A 22,902-nucleotide genomic window follows, 5' to 3' on the forward strand; every position below is an offset into this window, starting at 1 on the left:
TACATAGAACGAGTCAAGCACTCTTAATAGCTCTTTATATGCTAATTAGGATATGAGTAATGGATCTGATTTTATCCTATTAAATGATTGGCAGAAACATAGTTTGCCTTAGGCCACATATATTATTTCGATCGATATTAAAATTTTTTATATTTATTTTAAACATAGATATTTCTCCAAAGGCACTTTGCAGCACACTCAAATGGTTGTGCATGGCATACACAACAAGAAAGGATCCATAGATTTATATACCAGAATTGTGATCTATCAGGACCATTTGATATTTTATCTGTATACTTATACTCTTTTCTCCCAGTGTTTAACTTGTAATTTGCTATGTTTCAGCATGCCCTCCGGTTTTTCTTTTTTACTTGCATGTGTCTTTCCAAAAGAACACTAGAGAAATAAATATTGAAGTATAATCCTTAGCACAATTTCATGCCTATAAACCAGGATTCAACTTGAAGAAGAACAAAATATTGGGGTAGTTAAATTACTTTTAATTAAAATACTCTTAAGATTTTGAATTTGTATCAAGGACATTTAGTGGGGTTGAAAATATCTTCTTTATTCAAGTTAAATCTAGAAAATAGCTGTTTGATTTATTCTAATGGAGAAAGCAACTACATTGTGGTTTAAATTGGGAATAAGTTTACTGGTTGTCTATCACACTAGAATATTAACTTTGTACTTATTTTGTTCATTGATGAATCTCTAGTTCCTAGATAGTGAATGATTTACTAAAGATACACAGTATTTACATTTTTAAAATAAATGTAGAAATATAATTATATTTAGTAAAAAATATCAAAGATGAATTAAAGGATGATCAAGAGATCTAATATGTATCACAAATAAAAATGTTATGCACTTACATACAATATATGCACAAATAACTTTTATAAGTTTATTAGTTGCTGTTGAATTAGTTGCTCTCCTGAGAGTAAAAATCAACCCTTCAAAAATAGCTTAATTTTAAGACCACTATATTTATTTTAAATTCATTTGTTGAATTTCTGTATATAATTTGTTTTTAGGTCTTTTCCCAACCAATCCAAAAGTTGTATTTTGTGATTCTCAAGCATTTGTTAGACAAGGTTAAATGATTACTCATCAAAAATGCAATTGCTATAGAAACTTGAATAAATGCATTAAGTATGATACCACAAAAATTGATTTAAAAATATTTGCTTTTAACAAAAAATCTTCTTTACAATAATATGGCATGAAACAAATTAAAAGAAACCAACAAAAAATATTTTAACATACCTTGAAAACCACTATTCAAGAGTCAATAGCTTTACTTTTGAAACTCAAAAGAAATCGGAAAAATTTCCAATCTTGTTTGTGGTGTATTCATGTTAAAAATCAAACACTAGATTAAGAATCCTCCATGTTACTATATATTCAGAAAAAAAATCATGAAGGAACAGCTCTCTTTGGTTTACAAGATTCTTTATTTTGTAAACTATACAGCAACAGTAAAAAAGAAAATGCATTATACTTTAAATATTATGTAAGGTCACCATTGAAGATTTTATTTAATGTATATAAATTAAATGGAAAGAATCCACCAATTTTGCTTTTGATGAATAAAGTACCGGGAAACCAGTTAATCCACTCTTAAAGTTAAAGATACTGATGTGTAACAATCAACAAGTTTTTCCATTTTAATTATGGGCACAAAACCATTGGTCTGATATCCTTAAAAGTAATGGTGTGCCAAAATGTCTACACAATTAATTAACATGCTAACTTAAATAAAGTAATTTTTTTCTACAGTTAAATCTTAGATGCCACTCTACACAATAATTATAAACAAGTCCACGTGATAATTACATAATAATAGAAACAAAGAAAGAAACCTATTCCATTTTCTTCATTCCAGCAGCAGTACCTTTACTAGTATTAATTTGTTAATTAGGTGTGCTTAAATATTGCCTAATATCCTATATCGGTATGCATGCTAACCCTTTCTATTTCTATTTTTTGCAAGGCACCATACAATACGTTCTCTATGCTTCAGCACTACTAACATAAATGGCATAATTCTTAGGTTAAACTCAAATTTTTTTCTAAAACAGGAAATAAAATAAAAATTAAAAAAATTTTAAATTTGATCTTGGGATAAATGAAAAGCTTAGGTAAAAATTTGGTTGAAACGAATCTTTCCCTTTGTCTTCTTAATTAAAATTCTGTACCCTGAATTGCTGGTCAGAAAGATAGATAAATCTAGAAATCATGCTGTTTACAAATACATAAAAAGAAAATCTTTATGAGACTGCCATTCAAATTAAAACAAAAATTAGAAAGAACATAAGCTTTCAGAATCCATGGTTTTCCATTCTTGCCATTTCGTAAAAGATCATATCCAGCATAAACTTATAATTAAAAACATTACTATTAATGTGAATATATTAATAAGAATTCTACACTGGCCACTCTGTCTTACCATGTGGTATCTCTCCTACCCTGATTTACTCTAAGTTTGGAAAGATGCTACTTTGGAACTGCAATTACAGTCATGCATAATTTTGTAAAACTCCTTGGGGTCCAGGTCACTAATAAATTATAGTAAATTTAATTCAGTACATCTCTCAGAAAAAAAATAACATATAATCCTAAGCAGTCATTCATTGTTATATTGTTTGTGGAACATTTACAAAGTTTGTTCTTAAGAAAAAATGTATTGTAGTAGCTCTTCACAACTTTCTTTTGTCTGGCTATACTCCATATGTATTTTCTTTTTTCTCTAAGGCATATAAAAACTTAAAGTAAATGATTCTTATTTAAACATAAAGTTCTATGACTTTACCTGCAATATTTGAAATAATTATACAAAATATATGTGAGGTTTAGAATCATTTTGTTTTGGGGAAAGTAGGTAATTCTCAATAGGCTATTACTTTGTAAATTTTAGAAACTGGAATCTGCCATCAATCAAATGTACCCATCATGGTCATCTCCATCATCATCATCATCGCCTTCATCTTCATCATCATCCTCAATTTCATCTTTGTCATTCATAATCTCATCCCCGTCATCTTCATCATCTGTCCATTCACGGAAATCTCCACTTGCAAAATCTCCAGAAATCTCAAAATCTATAGCTTAAAAGAAGTAAATATTATATTCATTTGAGTAAATAGAAGGATGACTTCTGAGAGACATAAAAGTATAAAAAATTCAAGAAATTAATCAGATGTTAAACTGTTCTTCAATTTATTTTATAAGATAAGAAAATATCCACTTTTTGGAAAATTTTCACATATTAAAACTCTATCATTTATTAAAATTTAGGTCATCAAAGCAGAGTTACCATTGTGGTGTGCTATGAAAGATTTCTAGTCCAGTAATATTGCTCTTGGCCCAGTTTTTATAGAAGTTCATGTCAGACTTTGAGTCATGGAAAGTATTTCAAATTTATTCTACAAGTTTAGTAGACAGTAGACTATTTACTTTATAATCCCTGGAACCTATAGATGTGTTACTATATATGGAGAATGAACTTTGCAAATGTGACTGGGTCTGTAGACCTTGAGATGGGGAGATTATATTCAAATATCCTTTTGTGGGCCCAACTTGCTTCTTGGGTTCTTAAAAGTCAAAGAACCTTCCCCAGAAAGAGTCAGAAGGATATATGAGTACAGATTGGCCAGAGATGCAAAGCTGTTGGTTTGAAGTTGGAGATAAGGATCCATGGGCCTAGAAATATGAATAATCATGTAGAAGGTAGAAAAGACAAAAAAAAAAATCGATTTTCTCTAAGAGCACCTCCAGAAAGGAATACTGTCCTGCAGACATCTTGATGTTGAGATTAGTTGGACTTGTGCTTGACTTGTGACATAAGATTGCAAAATAATAAATTTGTGTTAATCAGGCCACTAAGGAGAATTTGTTTATAGCAGTGGAAACCTAATATTGCTAGTCAATATTACAAAAATTTTTTAAAGTAGTTATTAATATTTCTGAGGAAAATGATGTACATGTACAATCTCATCATTTGTTTACTTTTAATTCTCTCAAATGAAAATATGTCATTTTTTACCTTTTCCATTTATTCTTATAATTCTTTGGTAGCTAATTACAACAAATCCTATCAATATAACTCAGTTGTTCTACACTGGTTGAAATAACAACACACTGAATTTTCTATCTTAGGTGAATAAAACGTTTTTATTTTTTAATTTTCTGCACATTTCTTAATTGCAACTTGCTAAGAAAATTCAGAAGTCTATTTTTCCAAAATAGTTTCTTTGTTCATTTATTTTTTCTGGGAATACTGGAGAATGGAACCTAGGTGCATTCTGTCTCTGGGCTACATTCTCAATACTTTATTATTTATTGATAATAATGATAATAATAATAAAGACTTGATAAATTCCTAAGGCTGGTCTTGAACTAGAAATACTTTTGTTCACTTATTGCTTACATCTTCATATAATTTTCATTTACAACATCAAAATTAAAATTTGTATTCATCACTAGCATCACAAATAACTGAATTAATAGCACAAGCAATTTTTTTATTTTTTATTTTTTTGGTGGTACTGGGGTTCTTGGAAGCCCTTCTACCTCCGGGATACACTCCCAGACACCTATTTTTTATATTTTTTTATTTGGAAACAGGGTCTGTTAAACCAGCGCGGCTGGCTTCGAACCTTCAAGATCCTCCTGTCTCCGCCTCTCAAGCACGGGGATTACAAGCGTGCGCCACCACGCCCAGAGATAGCACAAGCACTTTAAGCTACACATTATGAAGATATGTTCTCTCTATCGTCAATTTATGCAAGGTAACTATTGAACACTACTTCTTCCTGCTCAAATATAATCACATTACCAGAAAAAGAGTGTAAGGATTAAATGAGATTACATTAGTGTTTATCTTTTTATAAATAATCTCTGTCAATCAGTATAAAAATTGCATGAAGGAGTCATCTAAACATTTTCTAAAATGCAAGGCCATGTACTTTATTTCCATTTTTGATTATTTGTATTAGTCAAAGCACAATCCATTAAGTTTGGTTATATTGTATATACAGTTAAATAGCCTTTGTAGTTAAAACTCTCCAGAGTACAAACAAACATATTAATTTGAATCCTGCATTTTTTGAAAAATATTTTCTAAAGCATGAAAGATACCACATTTGAAACTGAAAATGTACTTTTGTAACACTCAACTCAATTATTACCTTATTTAAAATTAAAATTTTATTTTGAAACAAAGTTTTGTTAGTTTTTTGTTTTTGCTTTTGTTTTGGTGGTACTGGGTTCTTGGAAAACCTTCTACCTCCAGGCTACACTCCCAGACCTATTATATATATATAATATTCATATATATATATATATATATATATATATATATGAAGTTATTTGTGATGCTAGTGATGAATACAAATTTTAATTTTGATGTTGTAAATGAAAATTATATGAAGATGTAAGCAATAAGTGAACAAAAGTATTTCTAGTTCAAGACCAGTCTTAGAAATTTATCAAGTCCTTATTATCATTATCATTATTATCAATAAATAATAAAGTATTGAGAATGTAGCCCAGAGACAGAATGCACCTAGGTTCAATTCCCCAGTATTCCCAGAAAAAATAAATGAATAAAGAAACTATTTTGGAAACATAGACTTCTGAATTTTCTTAATATATATATATTTTTTTAATTTGGAAACAGGGTCTCTTAAACCAGTGAGGCTGGCTTCGAATCTGTGCGATCCTCCTGTCTCCGCCTTCCAAGTGCTGGGATTATAAACCTGCGCCACCATGCCCGGCAGGTTTTGCTAGTTTAATGAGAATTTCACTACTTGCTGAGACTGTCTTTGAACCTGTGATACTTCTGTATCAGCCTCCCAAGTACTAGGATTTCTGGCATGTGTTATCAGTATCCATATACTTTTTAATATGCTAGGAGCAAGTCTTCTTGTCACTTCCTCTACCTTTGTTTATCCTCTAGTCTGCATAGGAGAGGGTATAATTAAATGCTTGGACAAATTAATGAGGCTCTGAGTACTTGATCTTACGCTTAGAAAATTGTTAGAGAAATAACTTTTCTCCTTACCACAATCCGCAACACCATTTATTCTGGATCCTATGACTTCGTTGCCATATCTGTCAACACACCAGCATTGCCCAGAGCCGCCATGGCATTGCGTTGGCTTATAGTAGCCATCTTCATCACACACTGGGATGTACTGTCCTGTGGAACACAGTCACACACAAACACACTTATGAATGCTGTGAATGAGTCATACTCCTTTTAATAGACAATCATCACGCAATCGTTCTCAGGACATACACAGGTGAAGTGCCCACCATATTGCAGGCTACTTACAACACCTGCAAAAGACAGCAGGTGTGATCCCTACTGTCATGGAACTGGCCCTGCCATGAAGAATTCCTCACATTTCATAGTCATATTCTGAGTTAAGAAAATTACTATCTTACCATTTCTCCCTCTGAAAAGGGGAGTGCTTTCACAAGTACAGCAGAGAATTAAAAATCCGATGAATGCAATGCTCTTATTAAATCATCTGGATCATTTCGTATGGCACACAAGAGCCTTCACCATCGCATCACGTGAACAATGTCTGATTTTCATTCCCCCAGATTTTCCTTCATATATTTCAAGATCTTCCCATATTAAGCTGTATCCCCACACTTCAATGCTGTTTTCTCTTTAAAGATTCCTTTGTTAAAAATCTCCACTTAAATCCCTATCCTTTTCTCCCTCTTTTAATATTTGACTTAAATATAACCATCAGTCTGAAGGCTTCTCATAAAATGAAAATGATGTATGTCTTCCCTCGTATGTATGTGTGTGCATATGTGTGTGAATGTGTGTGTGTGTGTGTGTGTGTGTGTGTGTGCAGGCTGCCATGACACACTTCTGATAAATACTTGTGATGTTCTCTGTGCTTTGTAATGTTTTTTAATCCCACAGTCTAACGGAGATTCAGTCTAGTGGAAATAGTGAGAAAAATAAATATTTTATATCTATAATATTTAACAGAGAATATGGTATACTGCAAATTATTAATGTTTAAGTAGTACCTTACAGGAGCACTCACATCTTTTGATAAATACTCCAACATTTGAATGTAAGTTCTAGGAGATGAGAAAAATTTTTTATCTTTTCTGACAATTTTTTTCTATGACTAGAAATATCATAGTTACTTATTAAAATATAAATAATAGAATAATATATAAAATTGATAGCCACAGCATTGCAATGATGTGGTATCATAATCTTTGTCTTTCAAAGAAGTTTAAAAATATTGATAATAGATAATTATAATTTATTTGAATTATTTGATCTACTAATCATTCAGTGAAGAATATCACCAACATGGAAAACCTGTGAACATTTTCTATGGATTTAAGGCCATCAAAAATCAGAAGAAAATAGCCAGGCGTGGTGGTGCACACTTGTAATCCCAGCATTCAGGAGGCAGAGACCAGAGGATCGTGGTTTGCAGACAGCCTCAGCTACTTAGTGAGGCCCTCTGCAACTCAGTGAGACCCGGTTTCAAAATAAAGAATTAAAAAAAAAAAATAGGGCAGGGGGTGTAGCTTGAAGGTAGAATGCCCCTGGGTTCCACCCCCCAGACCTGCAAAAAAAAAAAAAAAATCAGAAAAAAATAAACTTTCCAATTTCTACATCTTTCAAATATCATGACTGGACATGTTAAAATTTATTTTTATTCACTTTGAAAGTGAAAGAGCACTGTTAAGAATTATGGAGCCCGGTGTTGTGGCGCACGCTTGTAATCCCAGCATTTGGGAGGCTGAGACTGGAGTATCGTGGTTCACAGACAGCCTCAGCTACTTAGTGAGGCCCTTAGCAACTCCGTGAGACCCAGGTTCAAAATAAAGAATAAAAAGTAGGGCAGGGGGTATACATCGGAGGTTGAATGCCCCTGGGTACCATCCCCAGACCCGCAAAAAAAAAAAAAAAAAAAAAAAAAAAAAGAATTATGCCAGTAACTGCATTATTTAAAACTGAACCTGCAAATTGTAACCTACGGCACCCTACTCCTCGATAAGAGGTGATTATTTTCTTTTCTCTATCCTTTTTATTTTTATTTATTTAATACTTTTATAGTCTCATAATGTAAGTCACAGTGATAGTGACATCCATGCACACAGCGCTTGGTGACTTTCCCTGGGCTCCCCACCCTTCTTCTCCTTCCCTATAGAATCTACTGAAGTCGGTACTCTCACATATATAAGCATTCTCACATATGTATGTAAGGTCAGTGAAGTGTTCCCTTCATCAATGTTCCCTTTCCTCCCTCCCCCAGTCCACCTCCTGAGTTCCACTGAAGTTTCTTCTCTATGATCTAAAGTCTCTCTTCTATCCCAATTAGTTCTGCATAGGAGAGAAAACATGACCCGTCACTTTCTGTGTGCCATTATCCCAAACAAAAAAAAAATAAATATTTAGGGCATCCAGTACTTTCTACTAATTGTTTTCATGTATATTGTGAGAAGAAAAAACGATCACTCCTTCCAAATGACCAATAAGTGTGTGTGTGTGTGTGTGTGTGTGTGTGTGTGTGTGTGTTGTAGCTTTAAATAATTAAAGCCTATATTTTATTAAATTCTCTTACTAACAGGTTTCAGTCATGTCTGAAATATTTCCAGTTGAATTTGAATGGCTATTCCCATTGTAGACTGGAACACTTGGATTTTCAGAGAAAAATTTATGACATGGTATATTATGTCCATCTGTGGGCTGTGATATCACATGTGTCTTCTAACAAAGTTAAAGGAAACATGACCCAACATGATTGATGAAGTGATCATCATCAATCAGGTTTTATACTTAAAAAGGTTTTATTATAAATCATTACACTTTTATTTTGTACAATAGATACTGAATAAGGATTTTCAAGTAAATCAAAAATTTTCTCATCTAAACATACTATATTGTAATTACAAAAAGCAGCAGCTCAAAATATACAGGGTAATCAAATTGAGAAACATTGTAAAGTTATATGCTATTAAGTATACATCTGTATTAATCCACAGGAAAATAATAAACACTGCATGTATGGTGTGCTGCTTTAGATACTAAAAGAAAGAACGAAGGCCTGAGGCAAAACTGGAGAAATCCAAATAAAATGTGACCTTTCTTTAGGAGAATTACAGCAATCTTAATTTCTTAGATTTTACAAATTGTGTTACGAGTGTTTGATGATGAGGTTTTCTTTATGAAGAGCTAGGTGAATAATATAAGAAAATTATGTCATTTTTTGTAATTTTTACTAATTTGAAGTTCTTTAAAAATAGTTTATTTAAAATTCTTACATTTATAAAAATAAGTAATAACCAGTTATAATAGTTTAATAAACTGTTGTTTGCCAAACAAAATATTTCATGTCTTTGGTAATTATTTATCCCTGTGTGCATGCATTTGCTTGCTAAAAGTAAGGTAGTAATAAACACTAATAAAACATTTAAAAATCTGCCCTAATTTATTTGAGATACTCAGAGAATTTTTCACCCCATCTATACAAATACTTACATTGAATATTTCTCTCTCTCTCTCTCTCTCTCTCTCTCACACACACACACACACACACACACACACACACACACATATAAATTCGTAAGTTGTTAACTACAGAATTAAAAATTTCTGCTGATGTTTAAACTCAAGCATTGTTTAAATCTTTTCTTACTTAATAACTTTCAAAATGAACATTATATTAGGGTAATAAAGCAGACGTAATATCTTTCGATAGTTGAGGTAATAAAAGTAAGTTTAATGACTTTCAAAAAGTTCATAAATTTGGTTGCTGAAATTTAGTGCAGTCTATCTTTGTTGGATTAATATTGATTTTATGTTGCTGTTTCCCTGGGGTTATTTATGTAAGCAATAAAGCCTTCAGAAGAGTGAGCTATGACTCACCTAGGAGCTTCTTCACCCCCTGTCGCTTCTGAATACTGCTGAGCTCTGTCTGGCAAGGTGGGTCTGCAATGACATTCAAAATGTTACCTGTTATTATATTTAAGTAAAGGAGGAGTAATTTTATGTTATCAAACTTCAGTTTTTTAAATTTTGTATTGGTACACTGTAATCGTACATCCTAATGGAGTTCAAGATGGTAGAGGCATACATGTGCTTTACATGCCTCTAGACTATCGATACAGATTACATACATAATTATATACATACAATATTTTTAGTTGTACCACTCATATTACCTATATAGGTACATTCATATGAACAAGATGTGTTTATGTGTGTTGATTCATATATTTAGAAAGAGAGTTATTGTCAATAGTAAGCATCTTGGTTTTTCTCAGAATGACTGAATTGGGGAAAGAAAATGATGTAAAACATTTAATGATGAAAATACTTCTTATTTTTAAAAAAGTCAATTATCTCAGCCATATAAATCCAACAGAATGATGCCCAAACAATTAACTGATTCTTTCCTCACTTAAATTCTAAGATATAAAGCAATGATTTTGCATTACAAAGTAATCTATGAAAAAGTAATACTTCTTTCTAGTTGTATCAGAGATACTCATAAACTTTAATCTTGTCTAATGTTAATGACATACATTGTTCTTTTGAATTTCTTCTTGATGTTTTGACTATATATATGTAATTTAGAAACATGACATAACTTATAATAATTTCTCATAAACTATTATTTAAAAAATAAACATAAAACATTAAAATAGTTTGGAAATATGTCTATGCCTTTTTTTACTCAGAACTGGGAATTGCACTTAGTGGTGTTCTTTCTCTAAGCTACAACTTTATCTTTTGTTTGTATTTTCTAACAAGCAAGACTGTAAAAGAACTATCATCTTTGCCTCACTTTTTGCAGAGTATGAAAACTTTCAGTACTAGTGAACTATTGCAATGCTAAGCTGTTTTGTAAAGGTTGAGAGACTAAGTCATTTCAAAATAAAATGAGTAAAAATAACTTTATGGTGAAAGCTGTGGTTCATTCAGCTCATTTAATAACATCACAAAATAGAACATTAAAACTCCGCAGGATAGTGACAAAAAAAACCATTTATTTTGCACCATGGGCAAAGCAGATAGCAAATTAATTTTAATGATTACTTTTAATATCTATGTTCTCACATCTCTGTGTGCTTTTTTGGTGGCTCATAACAAAAAAACTATAATGAACTACATTAATTTCAGATATTAATTACTACTTTTCATCTTGCTTAGCATGTTTGTGTCTCTAGCAGAGTTATTTTGTTCAACATGCTGCTTATTTGCTCTTTTATTAAACACGGCAAATTAGAAAAAAAAAACAACAACTATTGACTGAAATGAATGAGGCATAGTATCCTAAAGGAATCAATAAAATTTGAAATGCAGGTCAACTATTTGCATCTACCGGTGTCTCATCTTTTACCTTGCTGTCTCTGGAAACAGTAGCACCACTCATTGTTAGATATCAAACTGTCCTTGTAAGTGTCACAAGAATTGAAGAACGCCTTGGTGCACTGCTCATTCTTATCAAGGTAAATGCTCCCCAGCTCCGACTGATCCAGCAGGAGGTCATAGTTTGTGTCAAGTCGGTTGAACATCCAGCCAAGTGAGTCCTTGCAAATTGGCAAAATACTGGTATCAAATCCTAATGGCAAAGACAGAAATAATTAGCTAAATAGAAAAGATGCCATAATCAGAAAACTAAATACATCCGCAAAAGAGGTAGCTGGTAAAGGGTCTCTCCCAGATAGAGAAGTAGGGCTATAAATTCATCTTGGGTAATTTGTCTCAAAGCAAAGTGCATATAGTTATATTTATCTCTGAAGATAGTTGTGTGGATTAATTAACCAGGAAGTATCGAGTACTTCCTGTCATTTATCCAATGGTAGTTACTCTTGTAATTATACATTATTTACATTTTTGTTCAAGTTTTTTCTGAATAAGCAGTTTATTGTTATAAATACTTCTTTTTATATATACATATATAAATGAATAATTGTACACCATTGTTAAGAACTACAAATTTGTTTTCACTCAAAGCAATGAAAATGGCATTTTCATAAAAGCATAGCTAACACAGTCATAACTAATAATTGCAAAGTAATAACACAGGGATAATTTCAATAATACTCTGACTCTTGGTAGAATGCTGGTGAGACTGTGGTATTTTCAAATCTGTTAACCTTTAGAGAAAAGATAACCACTTCTTAACATTAACATTACATAGTTACTCTGTCTTCTGCTTCCTTGTAGGACCTTTTTTTTTTTTTACAATTACAGGAGTGTTGTAATGGGAGGCAGTGGTGTACAGGGGATGGGGAGTGATAGAGAGAAACCAGACTGGGTTTGTGTTTAAGCCGTGCACTATCACACAGGGCAGACCTTGGGAAAGCCATAGACTTCATTAAGACTCGTGTCCTAAATAGCATAAATAGAGAAGTAGGGCTATAAAATAAAAAATATATATAAATGCAATATCAATGTTTGTGATATTTAAAAAATAACCCAGAATCTAAAAATAGAATGTGCCTCTATAAGGTGATAGAATGAGAACCTTTTCTGAACCAACAGACAACAAATAACAAAGACAAAGAGAACTAAATTCCTTATGGAATCGCTAAACGCTGGGGGTGGGCAAGCATGATAGTAACTAAAATTTAGAGACCACATTGAAAAGAAGAATTTATCCCCATTGACTGATCATATTCCCTAGAACCAGCAAGAACTCTCAAGAATGACAGAGCAGGAAAAAACAAAAAAAAAATGAGCCCATGGGAGCCATCTGAGAAACAGAAGTTGCTTGGGGAAAGGTTTGAAGTCCCACCTGCATTTTTCATCCTTATAGCCTTTATGGAACCAAGCCTACACAAATTCCTAGAGGAGAGCCAAATATCGAATCACTTCACAGGTAAGGGTCTGTGCTTCCAGGGTAAAGAGAATTTTTTTTTTTTTTTTAAATGCTGTCACTCGTTTGGGAGGCTGAGACAGGAGGATCGTGGTTCACGAATAGACTTAGCTACTACTTAGCAAGGCCCTTCACAATTCAGTGAGACCCTGTTTCAAAAATAAAAACACTAAAAAATAGGGCTGAGGGTGTAGCATGGAGTTAGAATGCCCCTGGGTTCCATCCCCGGTAACACACACACACACACACACACACACACACACACTGCTATCTCTGCAAAAGAGTTAGGAGAATATCCAGAGTATAAACCATCAAGGAATTGTATACTCAGCATAGAAAGAGGAGGAGGAGGAGGGAAAGGAAGGAGAGAACACAGAACTGTGCCTCATCCTCAAGTACTCTAAGAGGATTGTAATTAAAATGGCAGAAAGATAACAGAGAAAAAATGAGGTGAAATGGATATTTCAAAGATTATTAAAGGGATCAAGATTAATTAAATATATAAAACTACAGAGATAAAAATTCTAGAGAACACCAAACAGAATCTCAACCAACCAACAAAACAAACAAATAAATGAACAAAGCCTGGGTGTATTATAGTCAAATTACTCAAACTAATGATAAGGAGAAACAATTTTAAAGCAGCCAGAGGCAAAAGTACATGTTAGTACAAAGGAATAAAGATAAGAAAACGGCAGTCTCAGCTAAAATCATTGCAAGTCAGAATACAATGAAATAACAGGAATAACCGTGGTGAAAAAAACAAAACAAAACAAAACTTTCAACCCCAAATTCTTTACCCAGGGAAAATATCTTCAAAAAGGAAGGTAAGGTACCTTTTAAGCAAACAAAAATGGAAGAATATTAATTAAGCAGATGGATACCATAAGGAATGTTAAATAAGCTTTTCAAATGGAATTGATATGCTATTAGATAGAAAAGTGGATCTTTATATTAAAAAAACAGAAATATTCTGCTAATAGTAAATGTGAAGATAGAAAATCATACTTTTATTTTAAATTTATCTAACATAAAACTGAATGTCTAATCTGAAATTATTAGGAACATACAATTTGTTTATAGCATATGAAAACAATATATTTGTCAAAATAGTACAAAATGGGAGAAATTAGGAGTTGAAAGTTCTTATATCTACATGGGCAAAACATTACTTGAATGTTAATTAAATATAGATTTAGTTTGTATGCTGTAATTCTTGACTAACCATTACAATACTAAAAATCTGACAAAACAATAAAGCAAATAAATATAAAATTAAATCATGAAATATTTAAATGACCCCAAATAAAGCATTGTAAGAGGGAAAATGGCAAGAGATTAAAAAGATAGACTATAAAGAAGATAGGTTTCAATCAAACCATATAAATAATTAAGTTAAAAGCAAACGGTCTAAACACATTAAAAGTCAAGGAATATCAGATTGGATTAACAAAGCAAGAATCAGGTACATGTTGTCCTTGAGAAAGTTATTTTAAATAAAAAAATAGAATGAAATTAAAAGATTGGGCAAATGTATCATGTAAACACTACTGAAAAGAAAGCTAGTCTGAACATATTACTAATAGATCTAAGAAATAAGAAATGTTACCTGGTGGGAAGGTACATCACATAATAATATAGTTCAATAATAAATAATGATTTTGCATGTGCCATGTGTCTAAATTCACCCACAAAATACCCCAAGAAAAAAATCTAATAGAGCTAACTGGAGGATTATGCAAACCTTCAATTATGTATTGTGATTTCAACACCCTCTCAAGTACTAGATAGATACAATACATAAATAGAAAGACAGTAAGGGTATAGATGATCTAAAGTCCATTATCAGTGATGAACTAATTTGATATAATTTATACTGTCAGAAAAGCCCAAATACAAAAGGATGCATCCAAATCAGAATATATATATATATATATATATATATATATATATATATATATATATATATATATATTTTTAAGAAGAAAAATCTAGCAAAAATTCAGCATGGATCAAATAATTACAAAGTTGGTATTTTATTTCTGAAAGGAAGCATAATCTGTCATCGGAATTCTATCTCATATTAATAAATTACAGACAGGCTTAAGGATTTAATTTTAAAAAGAGATATACTGGAAGGATTCAGAGGTCATTATTTTGGTGAGAAAGACATTTTATGGAAAACAAACTAAAGTACTTTAAAGACAATATGAAAAAGAGTAAGAAAGTACTTGCAAAACAAGAAAGTGTTATAAAATTAAAATAAATAGTGATAAGCAAGTTTCCACATACGGTATATAGAATTTTATTATATTAAAATATGTTAAGTGATGCCGGGCGCTTGGGAGGCGGAGACAGGAGGATCGCGCTGGTTTGAAGCTAGCCGCGCTGGCTTAAGAGACCCTGTTTCCAAATAAAAAAGTATAAAAATAGGTCTGGGAGTGTAGCCTGGAGGTAGAAGGGCTTCTAGGAACCCCAGTATCACCAAAAAAAAAAAAAAAAAAAAGAGTATGTATATTTGTATGAAAATAAAGTATAATTAGAAAGCATTTTACTTCATTTTTTAACTCATGATATTAGTAATGGTTGAAATTGGTTAAAGACTACAAACTCTCTTCATATATCTTCATACGTTATTTTAATTTATTTTATTTCTTTTTTTTGTTTTTGTTTTGTTTTGGTGGTACTGGGGTTCCTGGAAGCCTTTCAACCTCTGGGCTACACTTCCAGACCTATTTTATATTTTTATTTGGAAACAGGGTCTCCTAAACCAGCATGCGCGGCTAGCTTCGAACCTGCGCGATCCTCCTGTCTCGGCCTCCCAAGCGGATTACAAGCGTGCGCCACCACGCCCGGCTCATATGTTATTTTAAATAAAATATACAAATTATATGATTGTATATGTATTATAAAGAATAAAAGAAGACTATACAATGTTGCATATATACTTTCTTCTGGTCATGTGGTGAAAATAATTTAGCACTCACTAATGTCTCAAAGGACTCATTATCAAATTAATTGCCTTTTTATTGGCTAGTATATGGTTCAAGGATAGCTGTGATGTATATACTCATTTGTCTGTGCACTAAACAACCCAATAATTATGCTTATTTTACTTATTTATTTTTGGTGGTACTGGGGTTCCTGGAAACCCTTCCAGCCAGCGCGATCCTCCTGTCTCCGCCTCCCAAGCGAGGGGATTACAAGTGTGCACCACCATGCCCAGCTAATTGTGCTTTTTAGTTGTTTTATTTGCTTGTATTTGTCTTTTCCCCTTGGTTTTACCTATCATTTCTCAATGCTCACAAGACACTGGGAAACATTCAGTGATTATGTGTGTTACCCATGTGCCATTGAAATAAAATTTGATAAAAATAATGCTTACATTATTACCAATTAAATGAATATGAAATATATTTTTGCAAGGTAAATTTTTTTTTTCTGCACAGATACCTGTATGTCTTTTTAAAAAATTCATCATTATCTCTTTTTTTTGGTGAGGGAAGTTAATATTTCATTTTTTCACTAGATTCAGATTCCTGGCTACAAGTGTTCTGAACAACCTACATGGTTTTAATTAGAAAGAAATTTCATTGTATTGAAAACAGAATGTAAATAAATTGACAAATTTTCACACGCCCAGTGAGAAGCAGTCAGTTTCTTAATGATGCTAAAGTTGTTTGTATTAATAGTAATTTCCACTGTTTGGAATAATGTAGTTTCTATGGACTAGAGGCTAAACTAAAGTTTGGTTGTTAGCATATCCAGTTTAGTAACTTTCTTCACACAATAATGCATTATATAATTTTATTACAATATATGATCATCTAGCATCTTTATGATTTTACTTGTAATCTATATAGATTTATAATTTAGCCTAATATAAAATATACTATTTTTACAAAAAATACCCACATATAAATACATCAGGACCTATGTGCATATGTTTCCATCACACTATACCTCAATATGATGTATGATTACAGTGTGCTGTCTGCGTGTATGTCACTATGAACTACATTATGATGTGAGGCTATAGTACACCAACAAAAGTGTAAAAAATGAAATAGGTATTACATTCAAAATAAAGTAATTAAAAGAAAAATTATTAATAAAACAATACCTTTGAAAATAATATATCCACATATTAAGAAAAATACCTAATACTAAAGTATATACTAAAGTATATAATTACATTTCTTTATAGAGGGTTATAGTGTCAACCTAATAAAAGAAGAAAATACCAGATGTCTCAATTATTACAACCACCAAAATAAGCAATGAGCTGGATCTTTCATTTTATTACTTGAAATAAGAGCAGAAAATTTATCTACCAACTGTACAGATTTCTATTTTTAAAAGATTAAGTTCTCTGCTATACCTAGAAGTCTCCTAATTGCATTACAATGGGACATTATTTTTAAGCCATCTGATTCCACATCCAATCTCCCTCTCAATGTGAAGACGGCATGACATGAAGTGGGTGATCTCTTAGTTAGAAATTAGAATGTATTCATTTACCCTAGGGGATTAAGTAATTCCATCATTTGCTCTATGAAGAAGGTTTGGTGTGTGGGAAAGCAACAATAAGACATTATCTTCATCTGTGTTAGACTGTTAATCTGAGGATTTTGCTTATGATGCCGATGTCCTGAAGCTTTCCAAATTGATAAAGAGAAAATTAATATGTTATCACTTTCAAAAGAGCAGATATTACCTATTACATCCATATTTTTAGAAAAACACAGAGCATATAATTTCCGCTATTCAGATTTTGTTGATTTAATCAGCCAAGCACAGAAAGAGAAGGGACATATGTTTTCTCTAATATGCCCATACTAGGGACTATTAGGAATACCAGAGGGACTCCAGATAATGGAGTGGAAACCTCAGCAAAGCTGAAATGAAAGGGTAGGAGACGAAGAAGGCTGAGGTTGATTAATGGAGGAGCTACATTTGAATATGTGTAAACGTACGAATGCAGCATGGTCAACCTGGACACTCATTGTTGGGAGGGGGGTAAGAGGAAGTGGGAGGGGAGAGGGCACCAAGCACAGTCTGAATGTATGCCATTTTCAATATGAAACACATAAAAATAAAATAAAAATAAATAAAATAGCGTAAAAATAAATAACAGCAAATTAAGAAAAATAAATTGTACTAGGTATAAAAGATATTTGTTGAACTAATCCTCAAATAAGTGTTTTCATGGTAATGATAACAGAATCAGAAATAAATAACTCTCCTTTCTTCAACTTTTTATTCTTAAGCCCATTTCAAGGTTTTATTATCTCAGTGGCTTTTTATGGTCATTCATTTGGTTCTTAGTTTATTTTAAAAGATATCAAAACAAAATATATCCCCAAATCCTAATTTTTTTATGAAAAGTAGACTTAAGTTATTAAAAAAAGATGGTAAACTTTATAAGCTTTGTTAATTTCTTAAGAGGATATGATATTGTCAATCTTTTTCTCATCTCAAACCATTGACTATGAAATATTTACACAATGCAAGATTCAAATAAAACAAATTTTGGGGGGGTAATATAGTGTGTGTGTGTGTGTGTGTTTGTGTGTGTGTGTGTGTGTGTGTGTGTGTGTGTGTGTGTGTGTGATACTGGGGTTTGAACCCACTAGCATTCTACCTCTGAGTTATACCCTCAGCCATATTTTTAATTCTTTATTTATTTTTATTCATTCTTTATTTATTTTGCAGTACTGGGGATGGAACTCAGGGGAATTCTACCTCCAAGTTACACCCCTAGCCCTATAATTTTTATTTTTTATTTTGAAACAAGCTTTCACTGAATTGTAGAAGGCCTCACTAAGTAGCTGCAAACCGTGATCCTCCTGTCTAATGCTGGGATTACAAGCGTGCACCACCACACCAGCTTTTATTATTCATTTTGAAACAAGTTCTCACTAATTTACAAAGGGTTTCAGTAAGTAGCCCCATAAGTGTGCACACCTTATTCAGTTTAGACTATTCTTTATGTAAAGTCTGGGATACAATTTGATCAATTAAGCTAAGCCTGGTGGCACACACCTGTAATTCCAGTACTTTAGAGGCTGAGAAAAGAGGATTCCCAATTCAAGGCCAGACCCAGAAAGTATGAAAACTTTCAGCAAACAAGAAATACACTCTTGCAAAAAAAAAAAAAAAAAAAAAAAAAAAAAGAAAGAAAGACATGGTGGTGGTGGTGCACACTTTTAATCCCAGTATTTGGGAGGCTGAGAAAGGAGGATACAGGTTCTTGGCCAGCTTCAGCTACTTAGTAAGGACCTCCACAACTTAGTGAGACCCTGTTTCAAAATAAAGAATAAAAAATATGATGGGGGGACGCAGCTTGGAGGCAGAATGCCTCAGGGTTCTATCCCCCATACTGCAAAATAAAATAAAATAAAGAATAAAAAGTCAGGCTGGGGGTGTAGCTCAGAGGCTGAACATCCCTGGGCTCAATCCCCAGCATCACAAAAAATAAATAAATAAGTATATAAATAAATAAATTAATTAAATAAAAAGGACTATAGGTGTCACAGTGGTAGAATGCCCCTGGGTGAGATGTAACACAGTTGTAGAATGTTCCAGTACCCCCCCACACACACACTCAATTAAAATGTCAGATTAGTATCATATTGTGTTACAGTGACTGCCAAAATGACTGCTAAATACAAAACAAAACTATATCTGCCGTGTTTTAATTTTATAGCAGAGATTAAGATTCTTAACTAATACAAAGTATAAAGCAATGTTACTCTGATGACCAGTGTCTGAGGCCCACAAGTTCCCCTGTCGGGGCACACTGCCTTTTTCAAAGGAAGTGAGAACAAATGTTCCCTGTAAGTTTCAAGTCTTGACCCTTGAACTCCAACCCTGCCTCTGTCAGAATCTTGCTCTCCTTGAGACTGCATGCCATCAGTCTCCATGAGACAGCAGGAGCAGGCTCCATCATCTTCTTGCCATAAGCCTTCATGAGAAAGCAGGAGCAGGCTCCATCATCTTCCTGCCATCAGCCTCCGTGAGAAAGCAGGAGCAGGCTCCATCATCTTTTTGCCATCAGCCTCCATGAGACAGCAGGAGCAGGCTCCATCATCTTCTTGCCATAAGCCTTCATGAGAAAGCAGGAGCAGGCTCCATCATCTTTTTGCCATCAGCCTCCATGAGACAGCAGGAGCAGGCTCCATCATCTTCTTGCCATAAGCCTTCATGAGAAAGCAGGAGCAGGCTCCATCATCTTCCTGCCATCAGCCTCCGTGAGAAAGCAGGAGCAGGCTCCATCATCTTCTTGCCATCAGCCTCCATGAGACAGCAGAAGCAGGCTCCATCATCTTCTTGCCATAAGCCTTCATGAGAAAGCAGGAGCAGGCTCCATCATCTTCTTGCCATCAGCCTCCATGAGAAAGCAGGTGAAGGCTCCGTCATTGTCTTATGAAGCTAGTGTAACATCTAGATAATAGTGATGACATTCATTAACTTACTCTTTACACAAATTGTTAAAGTCTCCATTGGATGTGCTAAGAGGTTTCTCAGTAGCTGGGGATTGCAGACCTTCAAAAGCTTATATATTATTTGGAAGAGAGAGAAAACAATGCACTAAAGGTTTTTGTACCAGGCAGCAACATATGCTAGAAAGATCAGTAGACGGAGAAATAATGCTGAGTGGTGATGGTGGTGTTTTGTACAGCAAAGGAGAGACCGTGCAACAATGGATGAAGTGAGGATACCTGGGTGCAGAGTGTTGTACAAGCAAATATCCAGCATGAGGCAGGTTCTTGTACTATGAGGAATTCTATTAATCAGAAAGCCCTAAGACATCTCCTAAAATCCATGCAGAGTTCAGCAGGCAAACATTGGTTACAAAACTTACAAGAGTAATTTGGACTAATGGCTTTTAGCAATCTGGCTTACAAAAATAAATAAATAAATAAATAAAGGAGCATATTACCCATTCTGCATGAAGCTTAGCTATCATCTGTAGCTATATGTAGTTAGTACCTAAATACTAAGGACAATATTGTGATGCTGGGTTGTGAGATAAGGAAAAATATATATTATGGCTTAATTTGTATTACTTGGCAGTAAACTTGACAGTAAACTTAAGTAGATAAAAAGAATGTGTTACTGATGGAAGGAAAAGAATTCGCAGTATTAAAGTATTACAGATTGACAACAAAATTGGTGAAGCTCCAGATGACTTGCATTTGCCTCTTAGGTTGTACGAGATTGTGCTGTAGTTCTGAAGTTGGTAATATCATAAGGCTCAGCCTAACTCGTGTGTTCATGCTCAGCAATGTGTGGCAAAGCGCTGACCCCCTTTTTGGTGAATATTTAGACCCAATTTTTTTTTAATTGGACCCACTGTCCTTTATTGCTCTATGTGTGCGGCTAGAAAATGTCACATATCAAAAGCTTTGGGTGGGAAGAATGTCCTTGGTATTTTGGTAGAAGTGATGTTGAGGCTTGATCCTTTTTTAGATTACTTAAGGATATAAAGTAAGAAAAAAAAAACATATGCCGACACTCCCTCTGTACTATTCTCCTGCATGCCAAAGGATTAGCTACGATTCACCTCTTGAAGTCATTCATTAATTTTTTTTTACTGTATGTTCATTTATACGACTAGATCAAACAGTTATAAGCTTTGATAAATATTTTCCCAGAGCTAGCTGCAGTGGCTCATGCCTTTGATCCCAATACCTGGAAGGCTGAGACAAGGATGATTGCCAGTGTGAGGACGGCCACAGCAATTTAAGGAGATGCACACCAACTTAGTAAGACAGTGTTTCAAATTTCAAATTAATTAATTAAAAACTAATTAAACAACTAATTAATTCAAAAGGCTAAGGGTGTAGGTTGGAGGTAGAATGCTCCTAGGTTCAATCGCCAATACCAAAAAAAAAAAAAGAAAAGTCTAAGAAATTATATTTTTCATTCACATTACTATTAAAACACTTTATGATATTTTCAGAGAATAATGCAAAAATTAATAGTTTTAGTAAAATCATGTTAATAACTTACATATCATTGTAGGTACAGATAATCAAAAGACAAATATCTACCTGAAAGGGAGTATTGTACTCATTATACTATAAGTATTGACCTTTAAGCATACATCTTTGTACAAGCAGAAGAAAAGGCAGTTTGGCTCTCTCTTTTGTAATTTCTTCTATTATTACTGTCCTGATACTTTAATAGGAAAAAATCACAAAATAATTTATAAGTAATATCTAATAAAATATTTGTATTAGGAGATGATTTTCATCATTTTTAAATTTTAATTATTATTTAAATAGTGCATAACTCTCTTTGCTGATGGTCAATAACAAAAACAAGGTTTTGGAACACTGAAATCAATAGCATTCAATTAAAAAATGTTTATACTGTTTTTCTCTATACACTATTCTTCAACTGTACTGTCACACTTTCATATTAAATTTGAAGCTGTCCGGGTAGTAGAGAGAAGGCATTCTGACTTCTCCTAAATATAGCCCGCTCCCTAGGCATGATCCCGTTCAGGCTGTAATCATTCTTCCTCGGTCAAATGGGTCTATAAACAATGGGTGCAAGCTGGTATAGAGACTTCTTTCTAAACTGGAATAGGGGTATGTGTTCATGTATGCATGTCTTGACAGTAGTTTTAGTATTTCCAAATGCTATTAGCAAATTACATGAAATCTCTCATGGAAACTTCTATTTCTATTGGCTCAAAGGTAAATCAGTGCTTACGCAAATTACATATTTCTAAAATTTACAAAAATTAAAAACTAAAACTTTCAAAGTCTTCTCATCAATAGTAACACAAATGCTTTAAACATTCACTTTTCTTAATTTAAATAACTGGTAAAAGAGACTACTACTGCTTAAAGAAAGGAAGGGTTTTAGAGTCAGCATTTAGTATAATACAACATACATTGTGATTTTATTTAGATTTTTTTCTAAGCTGATATATGTGTACTGACCAACTTAGCATTAAGCATCTACTGAATATTTAGAATTATAAAATAATAGATTTTCTGTAACC

General features: G+C 33.0%; 1 protein-coding gene across 4 annotated transcripts in view; it reads right to left on the minus strand.

The window, feature by feature from the left end:
- Positions 1 to 2,940: 2,940 nt before the first annotated feature.
- SPOCK3 (SPARC (osteonectin), cwcv and kazal like domains proteoglycan 3) overlaps positions 2,941 to 22,902 on the minus strand; it is a gene marked incomplete at both ends in the record, with an annotated part of 365,032 nt that continues 345,070 nt past the window's right edge. For all 4 annotated transcript variants that reach the window (XM_080709752.1, XM_080709750.1, XM_080709749.1 and 1 more), the window contains 4 exons: positions 2,941 to 3,110; positions 6,068 to 6,205; positions 9,923 to 9,985; positions 11,400 to 11,621. In XM_080709752.1, coding sequence (XP_080565878.1) covers positions 2,941 to 3,110; positions 6,068 to 6,205; positions 9,923 to 9,985; positions 11,400 to 11,621 — 593 coding nt within the window. The remainder of the gene's footprint in view (positions 3,111 to 6,067; positions 6,206 to 9,922; positions 9,986 to 11,399; positions 11,622 to 22,902) is intronic.

This window comes from Muscardinus avellanarius (genome assembly GCF_963383645.1).
Source record: "Muscardinus avellanarius genome assembly, chromosome: 14".
NCBI lineage: Eukaryota > Metazoa > Chordata > Mammalia > Rodentia > Gliridae > Muscardinus > Muscardinus avellanarius.